The sequence below is a fragment of the Oncorhynchus tshawytscha genome, linkage group LG12, assembly GCF_018296145.1.
Source record: "Oncorhynchus tshawytscha isolate Ot180627B linkage group LG12, Otsh_v2.0, whole genome shotgun sequence".
NCBI classification, from domain to species: Eukaryota; Metazoa; Chordata; class Actinopteri; order Salmoniformes; family Salmonidae; genus Oncorhynchus; species Oncorhynchus tshawytscha.
The window spans coordinates 46018129-46039457 of NC_056440.1; the positions used below are offsets into that span (position 1 = coordinate 46018129).

The following is a 21329-nucleotide window of genomic DNA, read 5'->3' on the forward strand; positions in this document are numbered from 1 at the left end:
TTTGATGCTTACTGATAGTCATCGTGGATAGGCGATGGCGCTGGGCTAGTGACCCCAGCTACCTATCGTAGGATTCTTGTAGGGTTTTTGACACCAATGTTGATCTATCATGGAAATCTATTAGGTTCCCTATGTTGGCAAATGGTCCTCTGGTGATTTTGAGGGTTGCGAAAGCAGTAGTTATAAGACTCGTCGCGACTGTAGGCCTAAGGAACGGAACCCTTGTGTCAGGATCTTAAAAAAAAAGGTGACCTGTTTGGTTGATATATATTCTTGTAGCCCTGACGTTAGGGAGTGTCAACCTGACTAGTCCCTGCGTCTGCTGTGAAAATGTATTCATTCCAACAGTGAGACTTAACATGACTCAGTATGCAGATATAATGTGTCCTGTCCAAAAACATTTGTCAAGAATCTAACTCCCTGGCTCGCAACAACGTTGTGTAATTCAAGGGTGCGGCTTAATTGATGTCCACACGTTAAATAAAAAAATTAAAAAATTAAAAATGTTTTATTATAGTTATTATTTAGCACGCCACTAGTCTTAGACCATTTAAGCTCGATACGCAATTCAACATTTTAAAATAAAACAAATCAAATGAAGTTTCATTTGTCACATGCAACAGGTTTAGACCTTACAGTGAAATGCTGACATGTGCTTTTGCATATAACGTTTTGATACCACTTATACTTTTTATACTATTAAACCTTTATTCCACTTCATCCACTTTAATGGGATTTCTTCAACATTCTAAACCTCCCGTTGTTAAAAACCTTCATTCTGAAGCTGTGACTTCAAACATTCTATTTGGCTGTAAACAATGTAACCTTTGACCCAAATCAGCTACTTTCACCACTGTCCCAGGACTTTAGAAAAAAAACGTACGCCGTATGGCATCGTGGTCTCTGCTATTTACATCTGACATCAGAACAGGATTATCTTCTACCGATCAAACGTTACAGCTGTTTTAGTAGCCACATCAACTAGATTCATTAAAGCTAACATGCCACTGTTGAGTGTACTGTCATAGAAATCAAATTGAATTTGTTACATACATCAAATACAACAGGTGTAGACCTTACAGTGAAATGCTTACTTTACAAGCCCCTAAATCAAATCAAATCAAATTTATTTATATAGCCCTTCGTACATCAGCTGATATCTCAAAGTGCTGTACAGAAACCCAGCCTAAAACCCCAAACAGCAAGCAATGCAGGTGTAGAAGCACGGTGGCTAGGAAAATCTCCCTAGAAAGGCCAAAACCTAGGAAGAAACCTAGAGAGGAACCAGGCTATGTGGGGTGGCCAGTCCTCTTCTGGCTGTGCCGGGTGGAGATTATAACAGAACATGGCCAAGATGTTCAAATGTTCATAAATGACCAGCATGGTCGTATAATAATAAGGCAGAACAGTTGAAACTGGAACAGCAGCACGGTCAGGTGGACTGGGGACAGCAAGGAGTCATCATGTCAGGTAGTCCTGGGGCATGGTCCTAGGGCTCAGGTCTGGAGCAGCAGCACGGCCAGGTGGACTGGGGACAGCAAGGAGTCATCATGTCAGGTAGTTCTGGGGCATGGTCCTAGGGCTCAGGTCCTCCGAGAGAGAGAGAGAGAGAGAGAAAGAGAGAATTAGAGAACGCACACTTAGATTCACACAGGACACCGAATAGGACAGGAGAGGTACTCCAGATATAACAAACTGACCCTAGCCCCCCGACACATTAACTACTGCAGCATAAATACTGGAGGCTGAGACAGGAGGGGTCAGGAGACACTGTGGCCCCATCCGAGGACACCCCCAGACAGGGCCAAACAGGAAGGATATAACCCGACCCACTTTGCCAAAGCACAGCCCCCACACCACTAGAGGGATATCTTCAACCACCAACACACCTAACCAATATAAAAGAGTTAAAAAATAACAATGACAATAACGAGGCTATATACAGGGCGTACCGGTACCGAGTCAATGTGCGGGGGTACAGGTTAGTCGAGGTAATTGAGGTAATATGGACATGGAGGTAGAGGTAAAGGGACTATGCCTAGATAATGAACAGCGAGAAGCAGCAGCGTAAAGATGGGGGGAGGGTCAAGGCATAGTTTGGGGGGCGATTGGATTAGCAGTGGGGACGACATCATCGATGCACTTATTGATGAAGCCGGTGACTGATGTAGCATACTCCTCGTATGAATCCCGTGACATATTCCAGTCTGTGCTAGCAAAACAATCCTGTAGCTTAGGATCAGCGTCACCTAACCACTTCCGTATTGAGCGAGTCACTGGCACATCCTGCTTTAGTTTTTGCTCTTTTCGGTCATAAGAGACGATGGCGGAAACATTATGTACAAAATAAGTTACAAACAACGCGAAAAAGCACACAAAATAGCACAGTTGGTTAGGAGCCCAAAACACGCCATTATATGTGTATGAACCTTCAGAAGTGTCAAATTATAGCACTGGGTGAGCACATTCTTAGCATCAGACAATGACGCTTGACACAAATCAGTTACTTTAACTACTTTTCCAACAACTTATACACAGACATCTTGATCTAATGTCCTATTCAAATGTCATACAATATACAAATACTGTGTGTTTATACCAGCATAGGGTACATTGTTGAGTTAGCTGCAGAATGATGTTGTGATGACGAGGATGGGGGCACCTAGAGAGTTGTAAGACAGATGAAGAAGCATCATTCTGCAGGTGTGCTTGGTGCAGCCTGCCATCTGGATGTACTGTAGCCTTCCTATCCGTCACTCCTGGCAGTCTGGCAGGTGTGCAGGCGCTGTCTCTCCCTGCTCTTTTTCCATCTTCTTCTCTCTCTGTCTCTTGCTCATTCCCTTTCTTGGCTTCATCTGTGTAAAGGCAGAGTTAGGAGACTCGATGTCCTCCTTCTCTCTCCCTCCTCACCCTCCCTCGCTCCTTCCGTCCCTCCTCACCCTCCCTCGATCCTTCCGTCCCTCCTCACCCTCCCTCGATCCTTCCGTCCCTCCTCACCCTCCCTCGCTCCTTCCGTCCCTCCTCACCCTCCCTCGATCCTTCCGTCCCTCCTCACCCTCCCTCGATCCTTCCGTCCCTCCTCACCCTCCCTCGCTCCTTCCGTCCCTCCTTCCCTGGCCTTCAGCACTGGCACCGGGCCAGGTGGCAGCCACGGTTACATAAGCAGAGATGGTGCTGTGCTTGGCAGTGGCACAAGGCTCTGTCCCATCGGTTAATTAAGCTCTGCCGTTAGAGAGCTGCAGTATTTTCAGCTGTCGTCATGGCTTTTCTGAATTCCCCCCCCAATCGCTAATTAAATTAGGTCCCTCCCATATACACGCACGCACTCACATACCACACACACACACACACACACCGACAGATATGCACTGAGTTTTCAAAACATTAAGGACACTCTTTCCATGACATAGACTGACCAGGTGAATCCAGGTGAAAGTTATGATCCCTTATTGACGTCACTTATTAAATCCTCTTCAATCAGTGTAGATGAAGGGGAGGAGACAGGCTAAAGAAGGATGTTTAAGCCTTGAGGAAATTCAGACATGTAATGTGTGCCATGCAGAGGGTATATGGGCAAGACACAAGATTTAAGTGCCTTTGAACCGGTTATGGTAGTAGGTGCCAGGTGCACTGGTTTGTGTAAAGAACTGCAACGCTGCTGGGTTTGTCACGCTCAACAGTTTCCCGTGTGTATCAAGAATGGTCCACCACCCAAAGGACATCCAGCCAACTTGACACAACTGTGGGAAGCATTGGAGTCAACATAGGCCAGCATCCCTGTGGAATGCTTTCAACACCTTGTAGGGTCCATGCCCCAACAAATTGAGGCTGTTCTGAGGGCAAAATGGGCGGGTGCAACTCAATATTAGGAAAGTGTCCTTAATGTTTTGTACAGTCAGGTTATATACACGCATGCACACACACACACACACACACACACACACACACACACACACACACAGTGTGCACTGCAGTGCCCTTCGGTAGGACACACACACAGGGTCCTGGACGGGTACCCAGGAAGTATTTGTCACTTGTTGTTATTTATTTTGGTCCTGCCTGCCTTTGCGCATTGTGATGTAACAGGTCTGCAGGAGGGGGGAGGGATAGGACTGGTCCAACTCGGGGTGTCATAAACAAAAATGGACCCCCTTTCCCTTCCCCTTGTACTGTAAAAAAAATGTTGCACACCCTCCCTCCCTCCCCTCATGGAAGGAACTCAAAATAATGTTTAGGACCACAAACACAAATAATTGTCGCGACTCTGTGTCGATAAACGTGGATATCGACTTTGCCACTGTAGCATGCTTTTTTGGCACAGTCGATGCCACGCAGGGCTACGGGCCAGAAGGTTGAGGGTTCGCCGACCACCACTGACGACCTTACTCTCCCTACATGTTTCATTACACTACGATCAGAGCTGGTTGCAGACAACAATGATGCCATCTTTATATCAACAGGTTTCTGTGCCAATGCACGATACAACCAATAGGCAAAGCATACCAACTTCGGGCGCTTCAACATCATGGTTTGCAGTATAGGCTATATTTATGCTATGTTGAAGCATTAGGTATGAGTGGGCGAGGTATAGCCGCTAGAAGAGGAAGCAGAGTGCGCATTAAGCTACCCTGAATCACTGGACCTGCTGGGAGCATATGTGGCCATGTTGTTATAGGACGACGTGGGATAATGATGTGATCCGCAACAGATCTTAGCATCAGAAATTAAAATACATTTTTAAAACCATGCTACTATGCCTTTCTACACCTTATCAACCGACGAGAGTTTATCCAAACGGCATGAAATATTCAAATGGCAGGGCTTTTGCGCTGTTATTCAAATGGACACTTTCACTTCGGTTTAACAGCCGAGAGTGTAATTTTTTTTTGGCTCTCTTGAAAACATTAATGCAATTGTTCATTGCATTGTGGTGTTGTAGGCTTGTCTGGGTCGGATACATCCATTGTCCCTAAACAATGGGGCGGCAGGGTAGCCTAGTGGTTAGAGCATTGGACTAGTAAACGGAAGGTTGCAAGTTCAAACCCCTGAGCTGACGAGGTACAAAATCTGTCGCTCTGCCCCTGAACAAGGCAGTTAACCCACTGTTCCGAGGCCGTCATTGAAAATAAGAATTTGTTCTTAACTGACTTGCCTGGTTAAATAAAGGTCAAAAAAACAAGATCAATAGGGGAGCTTTTTGAGCTGTGGTGTCTGGCGTCACAGTTTTTTTGATGCACCTTGATGCAGCTTCAAATGATTTTATGTGTGGTATGATTGCTACTTAGCTTATTGCAGATCCTGACATACGATCCACCCACCACTATGAATGGTGGCTAGAGGGCAGGATAGACAGTTTGACTGGTAGACTATATTTACCTGTGGTTTAGTTGGTGCACGGAAAAGTGTAGTGCATAAGGGAAGTACCAAAACACCCTGATATAGGGTTGGCGCATGCAAGCAAATGAGGACATGCGGCTAGGATGGAAGAAATGAAATAGCAAAACCTATGAAATGAAGAATGTAAACCAGGGGGAAAAAAGTTTGCTACATTAAAAAAACACACAACCCTCCCCAAACCCCCCAAAAAGTTACACACCCCTCCCCTATTTTGGACCACCCCACCCACCCCAGTAAATTTCAAACTGTTCCTAATACTAGCCGGCTGAGCTCAGACCGCAGAGGGAAAGTGTAAGTGTTTTTGTGCCAGTGTTATTTTGCATGAACTGTATTAGTGTGTGTGAGATTGAGGAGGCTGGATGTTGTGTAGTGAAGAGCATAGTATACAGGCAAATGTTATGCCTTATTCGTTTTTCTGCGTGTTTGTTTGTGTGCAGTGTATTTCTGTGGGCTTTTCAGCTGACTCCCCTCTCTGTGTCTCTCTCTCTTTCTCTGTCTCCCTCCATATCACTGTCTCTCTCTCTCTCTGTGTCCCTCCATACCGCTCTCTCTCTCTCTCTCTGTGTCTCTCTCTCTCTGTATCCCTCCATATCTCTCTCTCTCTCTCTCTCTCTCTCTCTCTCTCTCTCTCTCTTTATCCCTCCATATCGCCCCTTTGTCTCTCTCTCTCTCTCTCTCTCTCTCTCTCTGTCTCTCTCTCTCTCTGTATCCCTCCATATCGCTCTGTGTCTCTCTCTCTGTGTTGTAGATCTGTTTCCTGGTGTCGGCGTTCCGTGGTCGTGTCTTCTCCGAGGACAGCTGTGCTGTCCTGGGCCTCTTCTCCCACTACTTCCACCTCAGCCAGTTCAGCTGGATGCTCATCCAGGTAAGGCCTGCTGCTGACACCTGGGCCTGTATGTATCAAGCTTCTTGGAGTCAGTGTGCTGATCTAGGATCAGATCCCACCTGTACATTGAGTCGTGTTCATTCTGATCGATATAAAAGGCAAAGCTGAACCTAAATCAGCACTCCTATTCTAAAACATTTCATACATACTGCTCTAACCCTAAACTAACCAGGACAGTGTTGGTTTGGTGAGTCGTCTCATTACATTCCCAAATATGCTCCCTCTGTGAGTCCAGTCATAGTCATATGAATACAAAAGCGCATTAAGTGATGCTATGTTTCCGTTATTTTCTTGATTTCTTTTGGTTTGATACTACATATTAGATTCTTTTTTTTATTCCACTGAAGGGCCTGAGTCCTATAGTCAAGGTTCGCCACTGACGTCGTGTATGTATTTTCAAAATCCACTTTAGACTTTTTATTGAATGATCAGCCTCGTTTAAGGTCAGATGCAACCCGTTGACACGGGTGGGTTGTCTAAAGAAGTGTAGACCTGAACAATGGCACAGAGCAGGCCCTGAAAGACTGGCATACTGTTCTCCGGGCCATCTGTACACCTGCGCCAACCTGTTGAAAGCTGTTCTGATAGTCCTATGCTGCCTTGGCACACACGTTGGCACGCAAGGCCCATGTATGCCCATTTCCGCTTGTGTGGACAATGAGGGTCATTCAGTCAGGGTGCTCCCCCTCTCTCTGTCTCTCTCTCTCTCTCTCTCTCTCTCTCTCTCTCTCTCTCTCTCGTACGATAGTCGGCGTTGAGTGGCGGCATTTCTGTCATCAAAGACCAATTGTGGACGCTAGAATTGATATACTGCACCTCGGATGCTCATATCCTTTGCGCTGCCATTTGTTATTTGTCAACTCTTCCTGAATTTAATTGCAGGGCACTTCTTGAAATGATAAGTCAACGGATCGGATTTGAGGCTTTGAAAGGGAAATTGGTTTGTATCTTTCCATAGATAGTTTGATTTCATGAATACAATTACAGTTCTACCATGTCAAATAGGACTTTTGTGACTCTGTCACTTGACAGAAATAGATGTTCATTCTTTCCTTTGTACTTTACCTGACACGTGCGTTTTTATGTAATGTGTGGCAAAATTCCAGGTTAGCGTGTACGTCGTGTATTTGTGCTAGTACTTGTGTGATAAGATTGGGGTTCCAAGTTCTCTTACCCCCCCCAACCCCCACATAAACACACCTCCTTCTGACCCTCTTCCATTCTCACATAACTGCTTCAAAACACACACACACACACTCAGCTCTAAAAACGATCACACGTAGGCTTCAAATGGTTCATATTTGATATTTAAACTTGAAATGAATCCCAGAGATGGTGTATAGATGACCTGTGACCTATTTGGAGGGACAGGAATGCTGTGAGCATGGCCTAGTTAATTACATATGGTCAACACAAGCTGATACACCGTACCTCGGAGTCTTACCCCAAATGAACTGCACCCGCTTCTTGCAATAACAGGCTGTTATCTTCACCAGCTGCGCTCCACTTCTGTTCTTTGTGACGCGGAGGAAAGCTCTAGTTGTTTATGTACTGGATGTGATCTGTCTTGGCACCTGAAAGTCATTTTTCTGAAAATATATAAAATAATATAAATATAAATAAAAGATTAGTGCATTAAATTAGCTAATGGGCCTCCCGGGTGGCGCAGTGGTTAAGGGCGCTGTACTGCAGCGCCAGCTGTGCCGCCAGAGACTCTGGGTTCGCGCCCAGGCTCTGTCGTAACCGGCCAAGACCGGGAGGTCTGTGGGGCGACGCACAATTGGCCTAGCGTCTCCCGGGTTAGTGAAAGTTTGGCCGGTAGGGAAATCCCTGTCTCATCGCGCACCAGCAACTCCTGTGGCGCACTAACCAAGGTTGCCAGTTGCATGGTGTTTCCTCCGACACATTGGTGCGGCTGGCTTCCGGGTCGGATGGCGCTGTGTTAAGAAGCAGTGCGGCTTGGTTGGGTTGTGTATCGGAGAACGCATGACTTTCAACCTTCGTCTCTCCTGAGCCCGTACGGGAGTTGTAGCGATGAGACAAGATAGTAGCTACTAAACAATTGGATACCACGAAATTGGGGAGAAAAAGGGGTAAAATTCTAAAAAATAAAAAAATAAAAAAACATTTGCTAATGGAGTACAGCTTTGCAGTCTGACAGGGACATACAGTAGTAGCCGTGTAACTGCATTATCTATGTTTCTCAAGCCTGATTGAAATACTTTCAAGATGACCTGGGAGATGTTTCAATGAATAAAGTTTGACTCTGAGATTTCTTAGTAAGTCAATAGGAAACAGTGCAGTTTGCACTGGCTCGCAGCTAAATGTTGGCAGAACACTGGCAGCCTGGCGTGATGGAAACACACGGTATTAGTTGAACTGATTTGGTGGTGGAAAATGTCAACTGCAATACACACTGGAAAGTGTTCACACAGCCGTAGGAAGACACTGCGTTGGTGTGTGATGGTGCCGTTACCTTTTTTCCTCTTTCAACTCTCTGACCTGGAGTCAGTCAAATTGACAAAGTAGCATCTTTCTCTCTCTCTGTCTGTCTCTCCATCTCTCTCTCCATCTTTCTCTCTTTCCATCTGTCTCTCCATCTTTCTCTCTCTTCGTCTGTCTCTCCATCTCTCTCTCCATCTCTCTCTCTCTCCATCTGTCTCTCCATCTCTCTCTCTCTCTCTCCATCTGTCTCTCCATCTCTCTCTCTCTCTCCGTCTGTCTCTCCATCTCTCTCTCTCCATCTGTCTCTCCATCTCTCTCTCTCTCTCTCCATCTCTCTCTCCATCTTTCTCTCTCTTCGTCTGTCTCTCCATCTTTCTCTCTCTTCGTCTGTCTCTCCATCTCTCTCTCCATCTTTCTCTCTTTCCGTCTGTCTCTCCATCTCTCTCTCTCTCCATCTGTCTCTCCATCTCTCTCTCTCTCTCCATCTGTCTCTCCATCTCTCTCTCTCTCTCCGTCTGTCTCTCCATCTCTCTCTCTCTCTCTCTCTGTCTCTCATCTCTCTCTCTCTGTCTCTCCATCTCTCTCTCTCTCCGTCTCTCTCCATCTCTCTCTCTCCGTCTGTCTCTCCATCTCTCTCTCTCTCTCTCTCCGTCTGTCTCTCCATCTCTCTCTCTCTCTCTCTGTCATGTCTTTTTTTTTAATCTCTTCCCCTTTAAAACCACCAAGATGTGATGTCTGATGCGTCTTCTTTGGTTTCACTTCTCTCTTTCTGCGGTAGTAGCTCATGAGAATATCGCTGACACCCCTGGCTTCATCGACGTCCCTACTCTCTTCCCGATACTCCATAATATTGATCGGATGGGGTATCCACCCACTACCCTCCCTCTCCTTGAGTCGTCAGGTATCAGCTTTTTGCTAAGTGGCGTATGCGCGGACGCCAGCCAGGAGGCTTTCACAGACCATCCATATTGCACTAAATCAGCATTAAAGGTTCAATGCAGCCATTTTTAAAATCTCAATACCAAATCATCTCTGGGTAACAACTAAGTACCTTACTTAAAATGGTCTACAAGAAACAAAAATAGCTTCTTAGCAAAAGCAATTTCTCAAGCAAGAATTTTGCTAGGACATTCTGGGAGTAGGGTGGGGGAAAACTGAAAACAAACTCTTATTTGCAGAGAGGTTTGGAACTCTCTTTCTTATTGGTCTATTAACTAATTTACCACCTGATGTCACCAGGCAGGCCAAAACGTCATCCTACCAAAAACAAGCTGAAATTTCAGGCGGTCTTTTCAAACAGCTTACACTAAAAGGGGATTATCATCATTTTTTAAATGTCACAATACTACTCCAATCTCATAGTGTGGAAATGTATATAAAACACAGGAAAATTACATTTTGGACTGCAATGGCCCAGTTGAGCGGTGCAATGGGGGAATACAGGCTGGCCCAGAGCCAAAACATAACAGTGCCTAATTGAGTCAGCCAGTCTACGAGCCCTTGCGGTGAGCATCTTGGATACAGAGGCCCGGCTAGGACTGTCTTACCATAGGGCTCCACAACATTATGTAACGGCAAGCCAATACTTGCCAAAGCCTCTCCGGCCTATCCGGAGCCAGTGGTCGTGCTGAAGGAAACAACACAAACCCGACTCCTAATTTGTTTATTCACACCCCCAGCTATCACTGATCAAATCAAATCAAAATTTATTTGTCACGTGCGCCGAAAACAACAGGTGTAGACCTTACAGTGAAATGCTTACTTACAGAATCTAACCAATAGTGCAAAAAAGGTATTAGGTGAACAATAGGTAGGTAAAGAAATAAAACAACAGTAAAAAGACAGGCTATATACAGTAGCGAGGCTATAAAAGGAGCAAGGCTACATACAGGCACCGGTTAGTCAGGCTGATTGAGGTAGTATGTACATGTAGATATGGTTAAAGTGACTAAGCATATATGATGAACAGAGAGTAACAGTAGCGTAAAAGAGGGGTTGGTGGGTGGGTGGCGGGACACAATGCAGATAGCCCGGGTAGCCACTGTGCGGGAGCACTGGTTGGTCAGCCCAGTTGAGGAAGTACATGGAGCTCCAATCAAAGTGTCACTCCATTAGCAGTCCAATATGATGCATTACACAACCGTTTCTCTCTCTCTCCCGCTCTCTCGTGCTCTTTCTCCCTTACTCTCTCTCCGCTGCTGATGATGCAACACTCAGAGGAGGAGACTGATCATGGAAGGTGACATGGGTTTTGTGTGACTGGCATTTGACCCCGCACCCACCCATTCACCGATAACTTTTCAGCTCCTGAATGTAATGGAATCAAATGTGCAATGTTCTGTTCTCCTATTATTATGTGATCCTTTCTTGTACAGAAAAAGATGAGGACCTGGCTGTGGATAGGTCTTTTACGGGTATTATCACAATCTAGAGTTATGGAGTGTATTTAGTGTCAGCCTCTCTAGGACAAGGTGTACAGCATCTAATACCGAGGGAGATAATCCAAGTCTGCTACTCCGCTAGATTACAAAGCAAACAGTAGTGAGCCATGTGGTTCCTGAACAATCCTTTGGCTCTTCGGCTGGAGTTTCTTCCTCCCTACTGGCTGATAACCCCTCACTAACCCCCTTTTGCTCTTTGCTCTCTATCCTCCTCGAATCCCCTCTCCTCCTCCCCACTCCACTCCCCCCCCTACTCCTCTTCCTCTCATCACCCTCTCCATCTCCCCTCCCCCTGCACCCCCTCTCCTCTTTCCCACTCCTCCCTTTCTTCCCTCCCTTCCCTTCCCTTCCCCTCTTCTTTTCCCTTCCCTTCCCATCCACCTCCCCTTCCCTCCACTCTCCCAGGCAGTGAACTTTTGGCAGGTGTTGGTGATGAACGACGAGCACACGGAGCGGCGTTACCTGGTCTACTTACTGCTGGGCTGGGGACTTCCTGCTCTGGTCATTATCATCCTGGTCATCGTGCTGCTGGGGGGCTTCGGCTGGACCATACACAGTGTTTACGGCCTGGTGCACGGGGATGTGTGAGTGAAGGAAACACACACATCAAGTACAGGAGCACAAAGGAGTACACACACAGACCAGAGCAAACACACTTGGTGAGAGTGAGTAGGGAAATACTCACAGACTTACTTTGTACAACACAAACACAAATATGCTTACGCATTCGTACAAAGAGCTTAACCCAGTGCCTGATGTAAAGTAGATAACACAAACAAACACACACACACACACACAAGCACACCCACTTATTCATAGTCGGATGAGGGATGTGTGACTAGCACATCTTTTAGACACCAATGCGTGCCCAGTTGTGACTACATGAGTTGCAGACGCTGTACTTTGTGGACATGGTCCACGGTCCAGTCCAGGTGTGTCCAACTTACTTTTAAGGCTATGGTCAACACCCAGGTCTATGGTCAGAACAAGCTAGTGTCGTCAGCAGGTTCAGAGGTGGATCTACTGAATGGATCATAAAATGAACGATTCTCTCTTTACATTGGAGGTGGAGGGAGGCTGTCCCTCCGCTAGTTTCCGAGGTGGAGAGGTAAGCCTTTAAATAACCCACACAGAGCTATTTATACACCTCCAGGAGCTGTGCTGGTGAGGTCATCCTCTCAAACTGCACACACAGGTCATTACACAGACTTACGTGTGCGTGTCTTAGCATGAAGTGAAGTTTCTTGCGATTTAAAATTAGCCTGTGGTCATGGGTAGGTGTGTCTCTTTAGTGTTTTATTTTGTGAGTGAGGTAGACAGAGGTCTATTTAGGCTTCTGGGCGGTGGCCCCTATCCCCATCAGGGACTGAAGAGTCACCCATCAACACGGTCAACACAGGACCTCAGCTAGCTGGGTTCCTCTCTGTCCGGCGTCAGTAGAGGGTTGTTTCCCTCTCTCACACACATACGTGATGTATTATGTTTACACAGTGTTTACGCTCCAGTCTTATCAGCTCCCATCGCACAATAAATAGGTCGAATGGGAGTGTCTCAATGCGCCAAGACCAAGCATATTTCCTGTGTTCAATTCAAACGTCATCTCGGTGAATGCGTGAGCTCTCATAACAGATATGTGAGACTTGACATTTCAAGACCTTCTCTCCTCTCACGTTAAGCCAGGCAACACAGCCACATGACTACTCGCTTTGTTGGATAGATGTTTGCTCTCCGGGGGGGGGGCCTTCTTTCATGCGACAGAGCTAATTATTGGCCAAAGCTCTGTTGTCTCAAGCTGGAGTGGTGGCATTAGAATGCCTCTTGACTGACCAGAGGCTTGAATGGTAATCCCACAGCAAACAGTCTGGGTCTGTCTGTTTGTCTGTCTGTCTGTCACTCGAGAGGCAGGCGGGCATTGTGGGATTGTGGGTAGGTCTGAGTCTGCCCTCTCTCACTGCCCTCCTTGTCTTCTATTGGTCTGCTGGGCTGTGGTCCGATGGTGGGGTTGAGTGGCGGGGGTGGTGGTGGTGGGTGTTACCCTCTGTTTGGCAAGGAGGGGTAGAACATTGACCCTGAGTCAACAGAGGATGAGGAGGAAGGAATGAGAGAGAAGGAGAGCTTTTTTGGAAGCATTGGAATGCAAGATGTTAAAAAGGGGAAATAATATAAATGTAATAATAATATAGAACTTTGTGTGTATTATTATATAACATACATTATATTGATGGAATATTCAGAGAGTTAAATAGAGGGAGGAAGAGAATAAGTGCTTTGACCAGATGGTGAAGTGTGGATTGTGTAAGAGCAGTGCAGGGGTTGAAATGTGTATTGTGTAAGAGCAGTGCAGGGGGTGAAATGTGGATTGTGGAAGAGCAGTGCAGGGGGTGAAGTGTGGATTGTGTATAGAGCAGTGCAGGGGTGAAGTGTGGAGGGTCTAAGAGCAGTGCAGGGGTGAAGTGTGGATTGTCTAAGAGCAGTGCAGAGGGTGAAGTGTGGCTTGTCTAAGAGCAGTGCAGGGGGTGAAGTGTGGATTGTCTAAGAGCAGTGCAGGGGTGAAGTGTGGATTGTCTAAGAGAAGAGCAGTGCAGGGGGTGAAGTGTGGATTGTCTAAGAGCAGTGCAGGGGGGGTGAAGTGTGGATTGTGTAAGAGCAGTGCAGGGGGTGAAGTGTGGATTGTGTAAGAGCAGTACAGGGGGTGAAGTGTGGATTGTGTAAGAGCAGTGCTGGGGGTGAAGTGTGGGTTGTGTAAGAGCAGTGCAGGGGTGAAGTGTGGATTGTGTAAGAGCAGTGCAGGGGTGAAGTGTGGATTGTGTAAGATCAGTGCAGGGGGTGAAGTGTGGATTGTGTAAGATCAGTGCAGGGGGTGAAGTGTGGAGGGTCTAAGAGGAGTGCAGGGGTTAAGTGTGGATTGTCTAAGAGCAGTGCTGGGGGTGAAGTGTGGATTGTGTAAGAGCAGTGCAGGGGTGAAGTGTGGATTGTGTAAGAGCAGTGCAGGGGTGAAGTGTGGATTGTGTAAGAGCAGTGCAGGGGTGAAGTGTGGATTGTGTAAGATCAGTGCAGGGGGTGAAGTGTGGAGGGTCTAAGAGGAGTGCAGGGGGTGAAGTGTGGATTGTGTAAGAGCAGTTAATGGGTGAAGTGTGGATTGTGTAAGAGCAGTGCAGGGGTGAAGTGTGGATTGTGTAAGAGCAGTGCAGGGGGTGAAGTGTGGAGGGTGTTAGAGCAGTTCAGGGGGCGAAGTGTGGATTGTCTAAGAGCAGTGCAGGGGTGAAGTGTGGATTGTGTAAGATCAGTGCAGGGGGTGAAGTGTGGAGGGTCTAAGAGGAGTGCAGGGGTGAAGTGTGGATTGTGTAAAAGCAGTTCATGGGTGAAGTGTGGATTGTGTAAGAGCAGTGCAGGGGTGAAGTGTGGATTGTGTAAGAGCAGTGCAGGGGGTGAAGTGTGGAGGGTGTTAGAGCAGTTCAGGGGTGAAGTGTGGATTGTCTAAGAGCAGTGCAGGGGGGTGAAGTGTGGATTGTGATTGTGTAAGAGCAGTGCAGGGGGTGAAGTGTGGAGGGTCTAAGAGCAGTGCAGTGTGTGAAGATCAGTGCAGGGGTGAAGTGTGGAGGGTCTAAGAGCAGTGCAGGGGGTGAAGTGTGGATTGTGTAAAAGCAGTTCATGGGTGAAGTGTGGATTGTGTAAGAGCAGTGCAGGGGTGAAGTGTGGATTGTGTAAGAGCAGTGCAGGGGAAGTGTGAAGTGTGGAGGGTTGTAAGAGCAGTGCAGGGGTGAAGTGTGGATTGTGTAAGAGCAGTGCAGGGGAGCAGTGAAGTGTGGAGGGTGTTAGAGCAGTGAAGTGTGGATTGTGTAGGGTGCAGGGGAAGTGAAGTGTGGATTGTGTAAGAGCAGTTCAGGGGTGAAGTGTGGAGGGTGCAGGGGTAAGAGCAGTGCAGGGGGTGAAGTGTGGATTGTGTAAGAGCAGTTCAGGGGTGAAGTGTGGATTGTGTAAGAGCAGTTCAGGGGGTGAAGTGTGGATTGTCTAAGAGCAGTTCAGGGGTGAAGTGTGGATTGTGTAAGAGCAGTGCAGGGGTGAAGTGTGGATTGTGTAAGAGCAGTGCAGGGGTGAAGTGTGGAGGGTCTAAGAGCAGTGCAGGGGAAGTGTGGATTGTAAGAGCAGTGCAGGGGGTGAAGTGTGGAGGGTCTAAGAGCAGTGCAGGGGTGAAGTGTGGATTGTGTAAGAGCAGTTCAGGGGCGTGAAGTGTGGATTGTGTAAGAGCAGTGCAGGGGGTGAAGTGTGGATTGTGTAAGAGCAGTGCAGGGGGTGAAGTGTGGATTGTGTAAGAGCAGTGCAGGGGGTGAAGTGTGGATTGTGTAAGAGCAGTGCAGGGGTGAAGTGTGGATTGTCTAAGAGCAGTGCAGGGGGTGAAGTGTGGATTGTCTAAGAGCAGTGCAGGGGGTGAAGTGTGGATTGTGTAAGAGCAGTGGGGCGAAGTGTGGATTGTGTAAGAGCAGTTCAGGGGTGAAGTGTGGATTGTGTAAGAGCAGTGCAGGGGAAGTGAAGTGTGGATTGTGTAAGAGCAGTGCAGGGGGTGAAATGTGGATTGTGTAAGAGCAGGGGGTGAAGTGTGGATTGTCTAAGAGCAGTGCAGGGGGTGAAGTGTGGATTGTGTAAGAGCAGTGCAGGGGTGGTGTGGATTGTCTAAGAGCAGTTCAGGGGCGAAAGTGTGGATTGTCTAAGAGCAGTGCAGGGGTGAAGTGTGGATTGTGTAAGAGCAGTTCAGGGGGTGAAGTGTGGATTGTCTAAGAGCAGTGCAGGGGGTGAAGTGTGGATTGTCTAAGAGCAGTGCAGGGGGTGAAGTGTGGATTGTGTAAGAGCAGTGCAGGAGGTGAAGTGTGGATTGTCTAAGAGCAGTGCAGGAGGTGAAGTGTGGATTGTGTAAGAGCAGTGCAGGGGGTGAAGTGTGGATTGTCTAAGAGCAGTGCAGGGGGTGAAGTGTGGATTGTCTAAGAGCAGTTCAGGGGGTGAAGTGTGGATTGTCTAAGAGCAGTGCAGGGGTGAAGTGTGGATTGTGTAAGAGCAGTGCAGGGGTGAAGTGTGGATTGTGTAAGAGCAGTGCAGGGGGTGAAGTGTGGATTGTAAGAGCAGTGCAGGGGTGAAGTGTGGATTGTGTAAGAGCAGTTCAGGGGCGAAGTGTGTGGATTGTCTAAGAGCAGTGCAGGGGGTGAAGTGTGGATTGTGTAAGAGCAGTGCAGGGGTGAAGTGTGGAGTGTCTAAGAGCAGTGCAGGGTGGATTGTGTAAGAGCAGTGCAGGGGGTGAAGTGTGGATTGTGTAGAGCAGTGTGAAGTTGGATTGTCTAAGAGCAGTGGGTGAAGTGTGGATTGTGTAAGAGCAGTGCAGGGGTGAAGTGTGGATTGTGTAAGGGGGTGAAGTGTGGATTGTGTAAGAGCAGTGCAGGGGTGGAGGTCTGTGTGGATTGTGTAAGAGCAGGGGTGAAGTGGGATTGTGTAAGAGCAGTTCAGGGGTGAAGTGTGGATTGTCTAAGAGCAGTGCAGGGGGTGAGCAGTGTGCAGGGGGTGAAGTGTGGATTGTGTAAGAGCAGTGCAGGGGGTGAAGTGTGGATTGTCTAAGAGCAGTGCAGGAGGTGAAGGGGATTGTGTAAGAGCAGTTCAGGGGGTGAAGTGTGGATTGTCTAAGAGCAGTGCAGGGGTGAAGTGTGGATTGTCTAAGAGCAGTCCAGGGGTGAAGTGTGGAGGGTCTAAGAGCAGTGCAGGGGTGAAGTGTGGAGGGTCTAAGAGCAGTTCAGGGGGTGAAGTGTGGAGGGTTGTGCAGGGGTGAAGTGTGGAGGGTCTAAGAGCAGTTCAGGGGGTGAAGTGTGGATTGTCTAAGAGCAGTGCAGGGGTGAAGTGTGGATTGTGTAAGAGCAGTGCAGGGGTGAAGTGTGGAGGGTCTAAGAGCAGTGAAGGGGGGGGGGAGTGTGCATCAGTAATGCTTGAGGGTAGGAAGGAAAGGAAAGGGAAAGGGGGATACCTAGTCAACTGAATGCATTCGACTGAAAAGGGTCTACTTCTGAGGGATTAACTCCACATTGAATTGATAAGGAGCCAGGTGGGTGCGTGTAGGTGTGTCTATGCATACGTTTGTGTGTATGTGTGTCTATGCATACATTTGTGTGTACGTGTGCGTGTGAGGAAGGTGTTCGAAAATAACTCCGGATTGAATATCTGGTGCTGCAGTCTCACACCGCTCTGCAGATAAGAATTCTTGACACAGTTAGGCCTTTGTAAGAGTACATTGGCGTCGGCTAATGGTGGAGGGGGCTCCTAATAAATCAAAGACCATGTGTCTCATGTGTAGCCTGCAGCCTACCTTTACAGCCCTGCATGTAGTTCTGTGCGATGCTGTTGTATCTCTATTCTCTCCTCTCTGCTGTGTTGTATCTCTCCTCTCTTGTCTCTGCTGTGTTGTATCTCTATTCTCTCCTCTCTGCTGTGTTGCATCTCTCCTCTCTCGTCTCTGCTGTGTTGTATCTCTCCTCTCTGCTGTGTTGTATCTTTATTCTCTCGTCTCTGCTGTGTTGTATCTCTCCTCTCTCGTCTCTGCTGTGTTGTATCTCTCCTCTCTCTTCTCTGCTGTGTTGTATCTCTCCTCTCTCGTCTCTGCTGTGTTGTATCTCTCCTCTCTCCTCTCTGCTGTGTTGTATCTCTATTCTCTCCTCTCTGCTGTGTTGTATCTCTCCTCTCTCTTCTCTGCTGTGTTGTATCTCTCCTCTCTCTTCTCTGCTGTGTTGTATCTCTCCTCTCTCGTCTCTGCTGTGTTGTATCTCTATTCTCTCGTCTCTGCTGTGTTGTATCTCTCCTCTCTCGTCTCTGCTGTGTTGTATCTCTCCTCTCTCGTCTCTGCTGTGTTGTATCTCTCCTCTCTCGTCTCTGCTGTGTTGTATCTCTCCTCTCTCATCTCTGCTGTGTTGTATCTCTATTCTCTCCTCTCTGCTGTGTTGTAGCTCTCCTCTCTCCTCTCTGCTGTGTTGTATCTCTCCTCTCTTGTCCCTGCTGTGTTCTCTCTCCTCTCTGTTGTGTTGTATCTCTCCTCTCTCGTCTCTGCTGTGTTGTATCTCTCCTCTCTCCTCTCTGCTGTGTTGTATCTCTCCTCTCTCCTCTCTGCTGTGTTGTATCTCTCCTCTCTGCTGTGTTGTATCTCTCCTCTCTTGTCTCTGCTGTGTTGTATCTCTCCTCTCTCCTCTCTGTTGTGTTGTATCTCTCCTCTCTCGTCTCTGCTGTGTTGTATCTCTCCTCTCTTGTCTCTGCTGTGTTGTATCTCTCCTCTCTCCTCTCTGCTGTGTCGTATCTCTCCTCTCTGCTGTGTTGTATCTCTCCTCTCTTGTCTCTGCTGTGTTGTATCTCTCCTCTCTCCTCTCTGCTGTGTTGTATCTCTCCTCTCTTGTCTCTGCTGTGTTGTATCTCTCCTCTCTCCTCTCTGCTGTGTCGTATCTCTATTCTCTCCTCTCTCGTCTCTGCTGTGTTGTATCTCTATTCTCTCCTCTCTGTTGTGTTGTATCTCTCCTCTCTGCTGTGTTCTATCTCTCCTCTCTGCTGTGTTGTATCTCTCCTCTCTCCTCTCTGTTGTGTTGTATCTCTCCTCTCTCCTCTCTGCTGTGTTGTATCTCTCCTCTCTCGTCTCTGCTGTGTCGTATCTCTATTCTCTCCTCTCTCGTCTCTGCTGTGTTGTATCTCTATTCTCTCCTCTCTGCTGTGTTGTATCTCTCCTCTCTGCTGTGTTGTATCTCTCCTCTCTGCTGTGTTGTATCTCTCCTCTCTGCTGTGTTGTATCTCTCCTCTCTGCTGTGTTGTATCTCTCCTCTCTGCTGTGTTGTATCTCTCCTCTCTGCTGTGTTGTATCTCTCCTCTCTCCTCTCTGCTGTGTTGTATCTCTCCTCTCTCCTCTCTGCTGTGTTGTATCTCTCCTCTCTCGTCTCTGCTGTGTTGTATCTCTCCTCTCTCGTCTCTGCTGTGTCGTATCTCTATACTCTCCTCTCTCGTCTCTGCTGTGTTGTATCTCTATTCTCTCCTCTCTGCTGTGTTGTATCTCTCCTCTCTGCTGTGTTGCATCTCTCCTCTCTCGTCTCTGCTGTGTTGTATCTCTCCTCTCTCCTCTCTGCTGTGTTGTATCTCTATTCTCTCGTCTCTGCTGTGTTGTATCTCTCCTCTCTCGTCTCTGCTGTGTTGTATCTCTCCTCTCTCGTCTCTGCTGTGTTGTATCTCTATTCTCTCGTCTCTGCTGTGTTGTATCTCTATTCTCTCGTCTCTGCTGTGTTGTATCTCTATTCTCTCGTCTCTGCTGTGTTGTATCTCTCCTCTCTCCTCTCTGCTGTGTTGTATCTCTCCTCTCTCGTCTCTGCTGTGTTGTATCTCTCCTCTCTCGTCTCTGCTGTGTTGTATCTCTCCTCTCTCGTCTCTGCTGTGTTGTATCTCTCCTCTCTCGTCTCTGCTGTGTTGTATCTCAGCCCTTTGTCCGTATTTGCTCTCTCCTGGCTCATTGGTTCATTCCTCCTCTGCTCCAGTCCTGCTTCCTGGCCGTCTGTGGCATTCATGCCATTCTTCACCCTGGCTGAACCTTTCCTTTCCTCCGCCTCTTCATCTCTCCTTTTTTCAATGTTATCCTGGGCGTGCCTGGCCCATTGACAAGGGTGAGATTATTTGCCAGGTTTCACATTCTGACAACCAGAGAGGCAGTGGGAGCGTTTAAAAAAAAAAATGAAGTATGGTTTATGTTACAGCTGTGCAAACGGAAAAATATTGGAGATTTTGATTAAAGTTCTTAACACAGTACTTTGATTTTATTACAGTGAAAGACTGTTTACTCATGATTACGCCACTCAAGTGGACAACATGTTATCACTCTGCATGTTGTGCATAGGCAGTCAGAAAATTGGTATCACTATGATTAGATGATAACGTTAAGGTCAAGCATGTAATAGTTGCTGCAAGTTACATTAAAGGGCCGCTGCAGTCAAAAACGTGATTTGCCTGTGTTTTATATATATATATATATATATATATATTTCCACTCTATGAGGTTGGAATAATACTGTGAATTTGTGAAAATGACGATAATGCCCTTTTAGTGTGGGAGCTGTTTGAAAAGACCGACCTGAAATTTTTGCTTGTTGGGGTTTTGGCCTGCCCGGTGACATCAGTTAATAGATCAATAAGAAAGAGTTCCCAAACCTCTCTGCCAATAAGACACAAAACATCAGCACACCTCTAACTACATATTTGTTCAAAGTTCATTTCTAGCATTGAACATTTTCTGCACAGGGTGCGTCCCAACAATCTCTCCTTCTCCCAGGAACTGGGCACTCGTTCTACTACTTCCCACAAATGAAGGGAGGTGAACAAGTGCACACTTTGAGACAAAGGAGAGATTATTAGGATGCAACATAGGAGCTCCATGAACATTCCCTCCCACAAGGGCACACAAGACACCACGTGACCAACAACAGCAATGTGTCTGGTTAACACGTTCTCCCGCAGGAAGAACACCATGAAATAGTGTATTACTATTACTTGACGTACCTTTCATTCTATTATGTTCACCATCGCCAATGATTTACCTTGTGGAAGTAAGGTAGGGCTGTATTTGTGTCCGTTGTTCCACTGCCATATTAGCGCAGTTCTCTGAGATGGCACCGTTGGCATGCTCATTGAGATAAACCTCTCGCCATAACAAGGTGGTTGGGTTGTTTTTCCCAGAGCCAAACACAGGCTCCCTACCTTTCTAAACGACACGACTAGAACACAGGGACTGGACAGATGATGGGAGTGAATTCCTCGGAATAGATTACGTGGAACGAGGGGGAGTGAGAAAGGGGAAGAGAGGAGGGGCGGCAGAGGGAGGGAGAGAGAGTAGGGGGTGGCAGAGATAGAACAGAGTGAGAGTGAGTGAGAGAGAGACGGACAGAAAAGCAGACTGACGGACGGACCGACTAGCAGACGGACAGACACAGACCGACCGACATACTCCTGAGAAAAGCAGTACTATAAATGAATATTGTTCCCGGCTCTATATCGAGAATCCATGACAGGTGTCAGTGGTCATTAAGGGACCATTGGGGGTGTGACTGTGTCTGGGCATGGAGGAACAGTTGGGCCTCGTGGACACCATAGCTAGGCTTACCACTAGGAGGGTG

General features: G+C 47.3%; 1 protein-coding gene and 1 long non-coding RNA gene across 2 annotated transcripts in view; one reads left to right on the forward strand and one right to left on the reverse strand.

Moving 5' to 3' along the window:
* The window catches only part of adgrv1 (adhesion G protein-coupled receptor V1), a 196204-nt gene that overhangs the window by 134770 nt on the left and 40105 nt on the right, over nucleotides 1–21329 (forward strand). Inside the window, exons 84-85 of the mRNA XM_042330702.1 lie at nucleotides 6146–6262; nucleotides 11575–11753. Of these exons, the coding sequence (XP_042186636.1) occupies nucleotides 6146–6262; nucleotides 11575–11753 (296 nt within the window). The remainder of the gene's footprint in view (nucleotides 1–6145; nucleotides 6263–11574; nucleotides 11754–21329) is intronic.
* LOC112263404 lies at nucleotides 1551–20964 on the reverse strand. Its single transcript, XR_002955493.2, has 3 exons — nucleotides 20716–20964; nucleotides 7728–7872; nucleotides 1551–1590 (listed from the first exon to the last, which is right to left on the reverse strand). It is a non-coding gene; the product is annotated as an uncharacterized LOC112263404 (long non-coding RNA).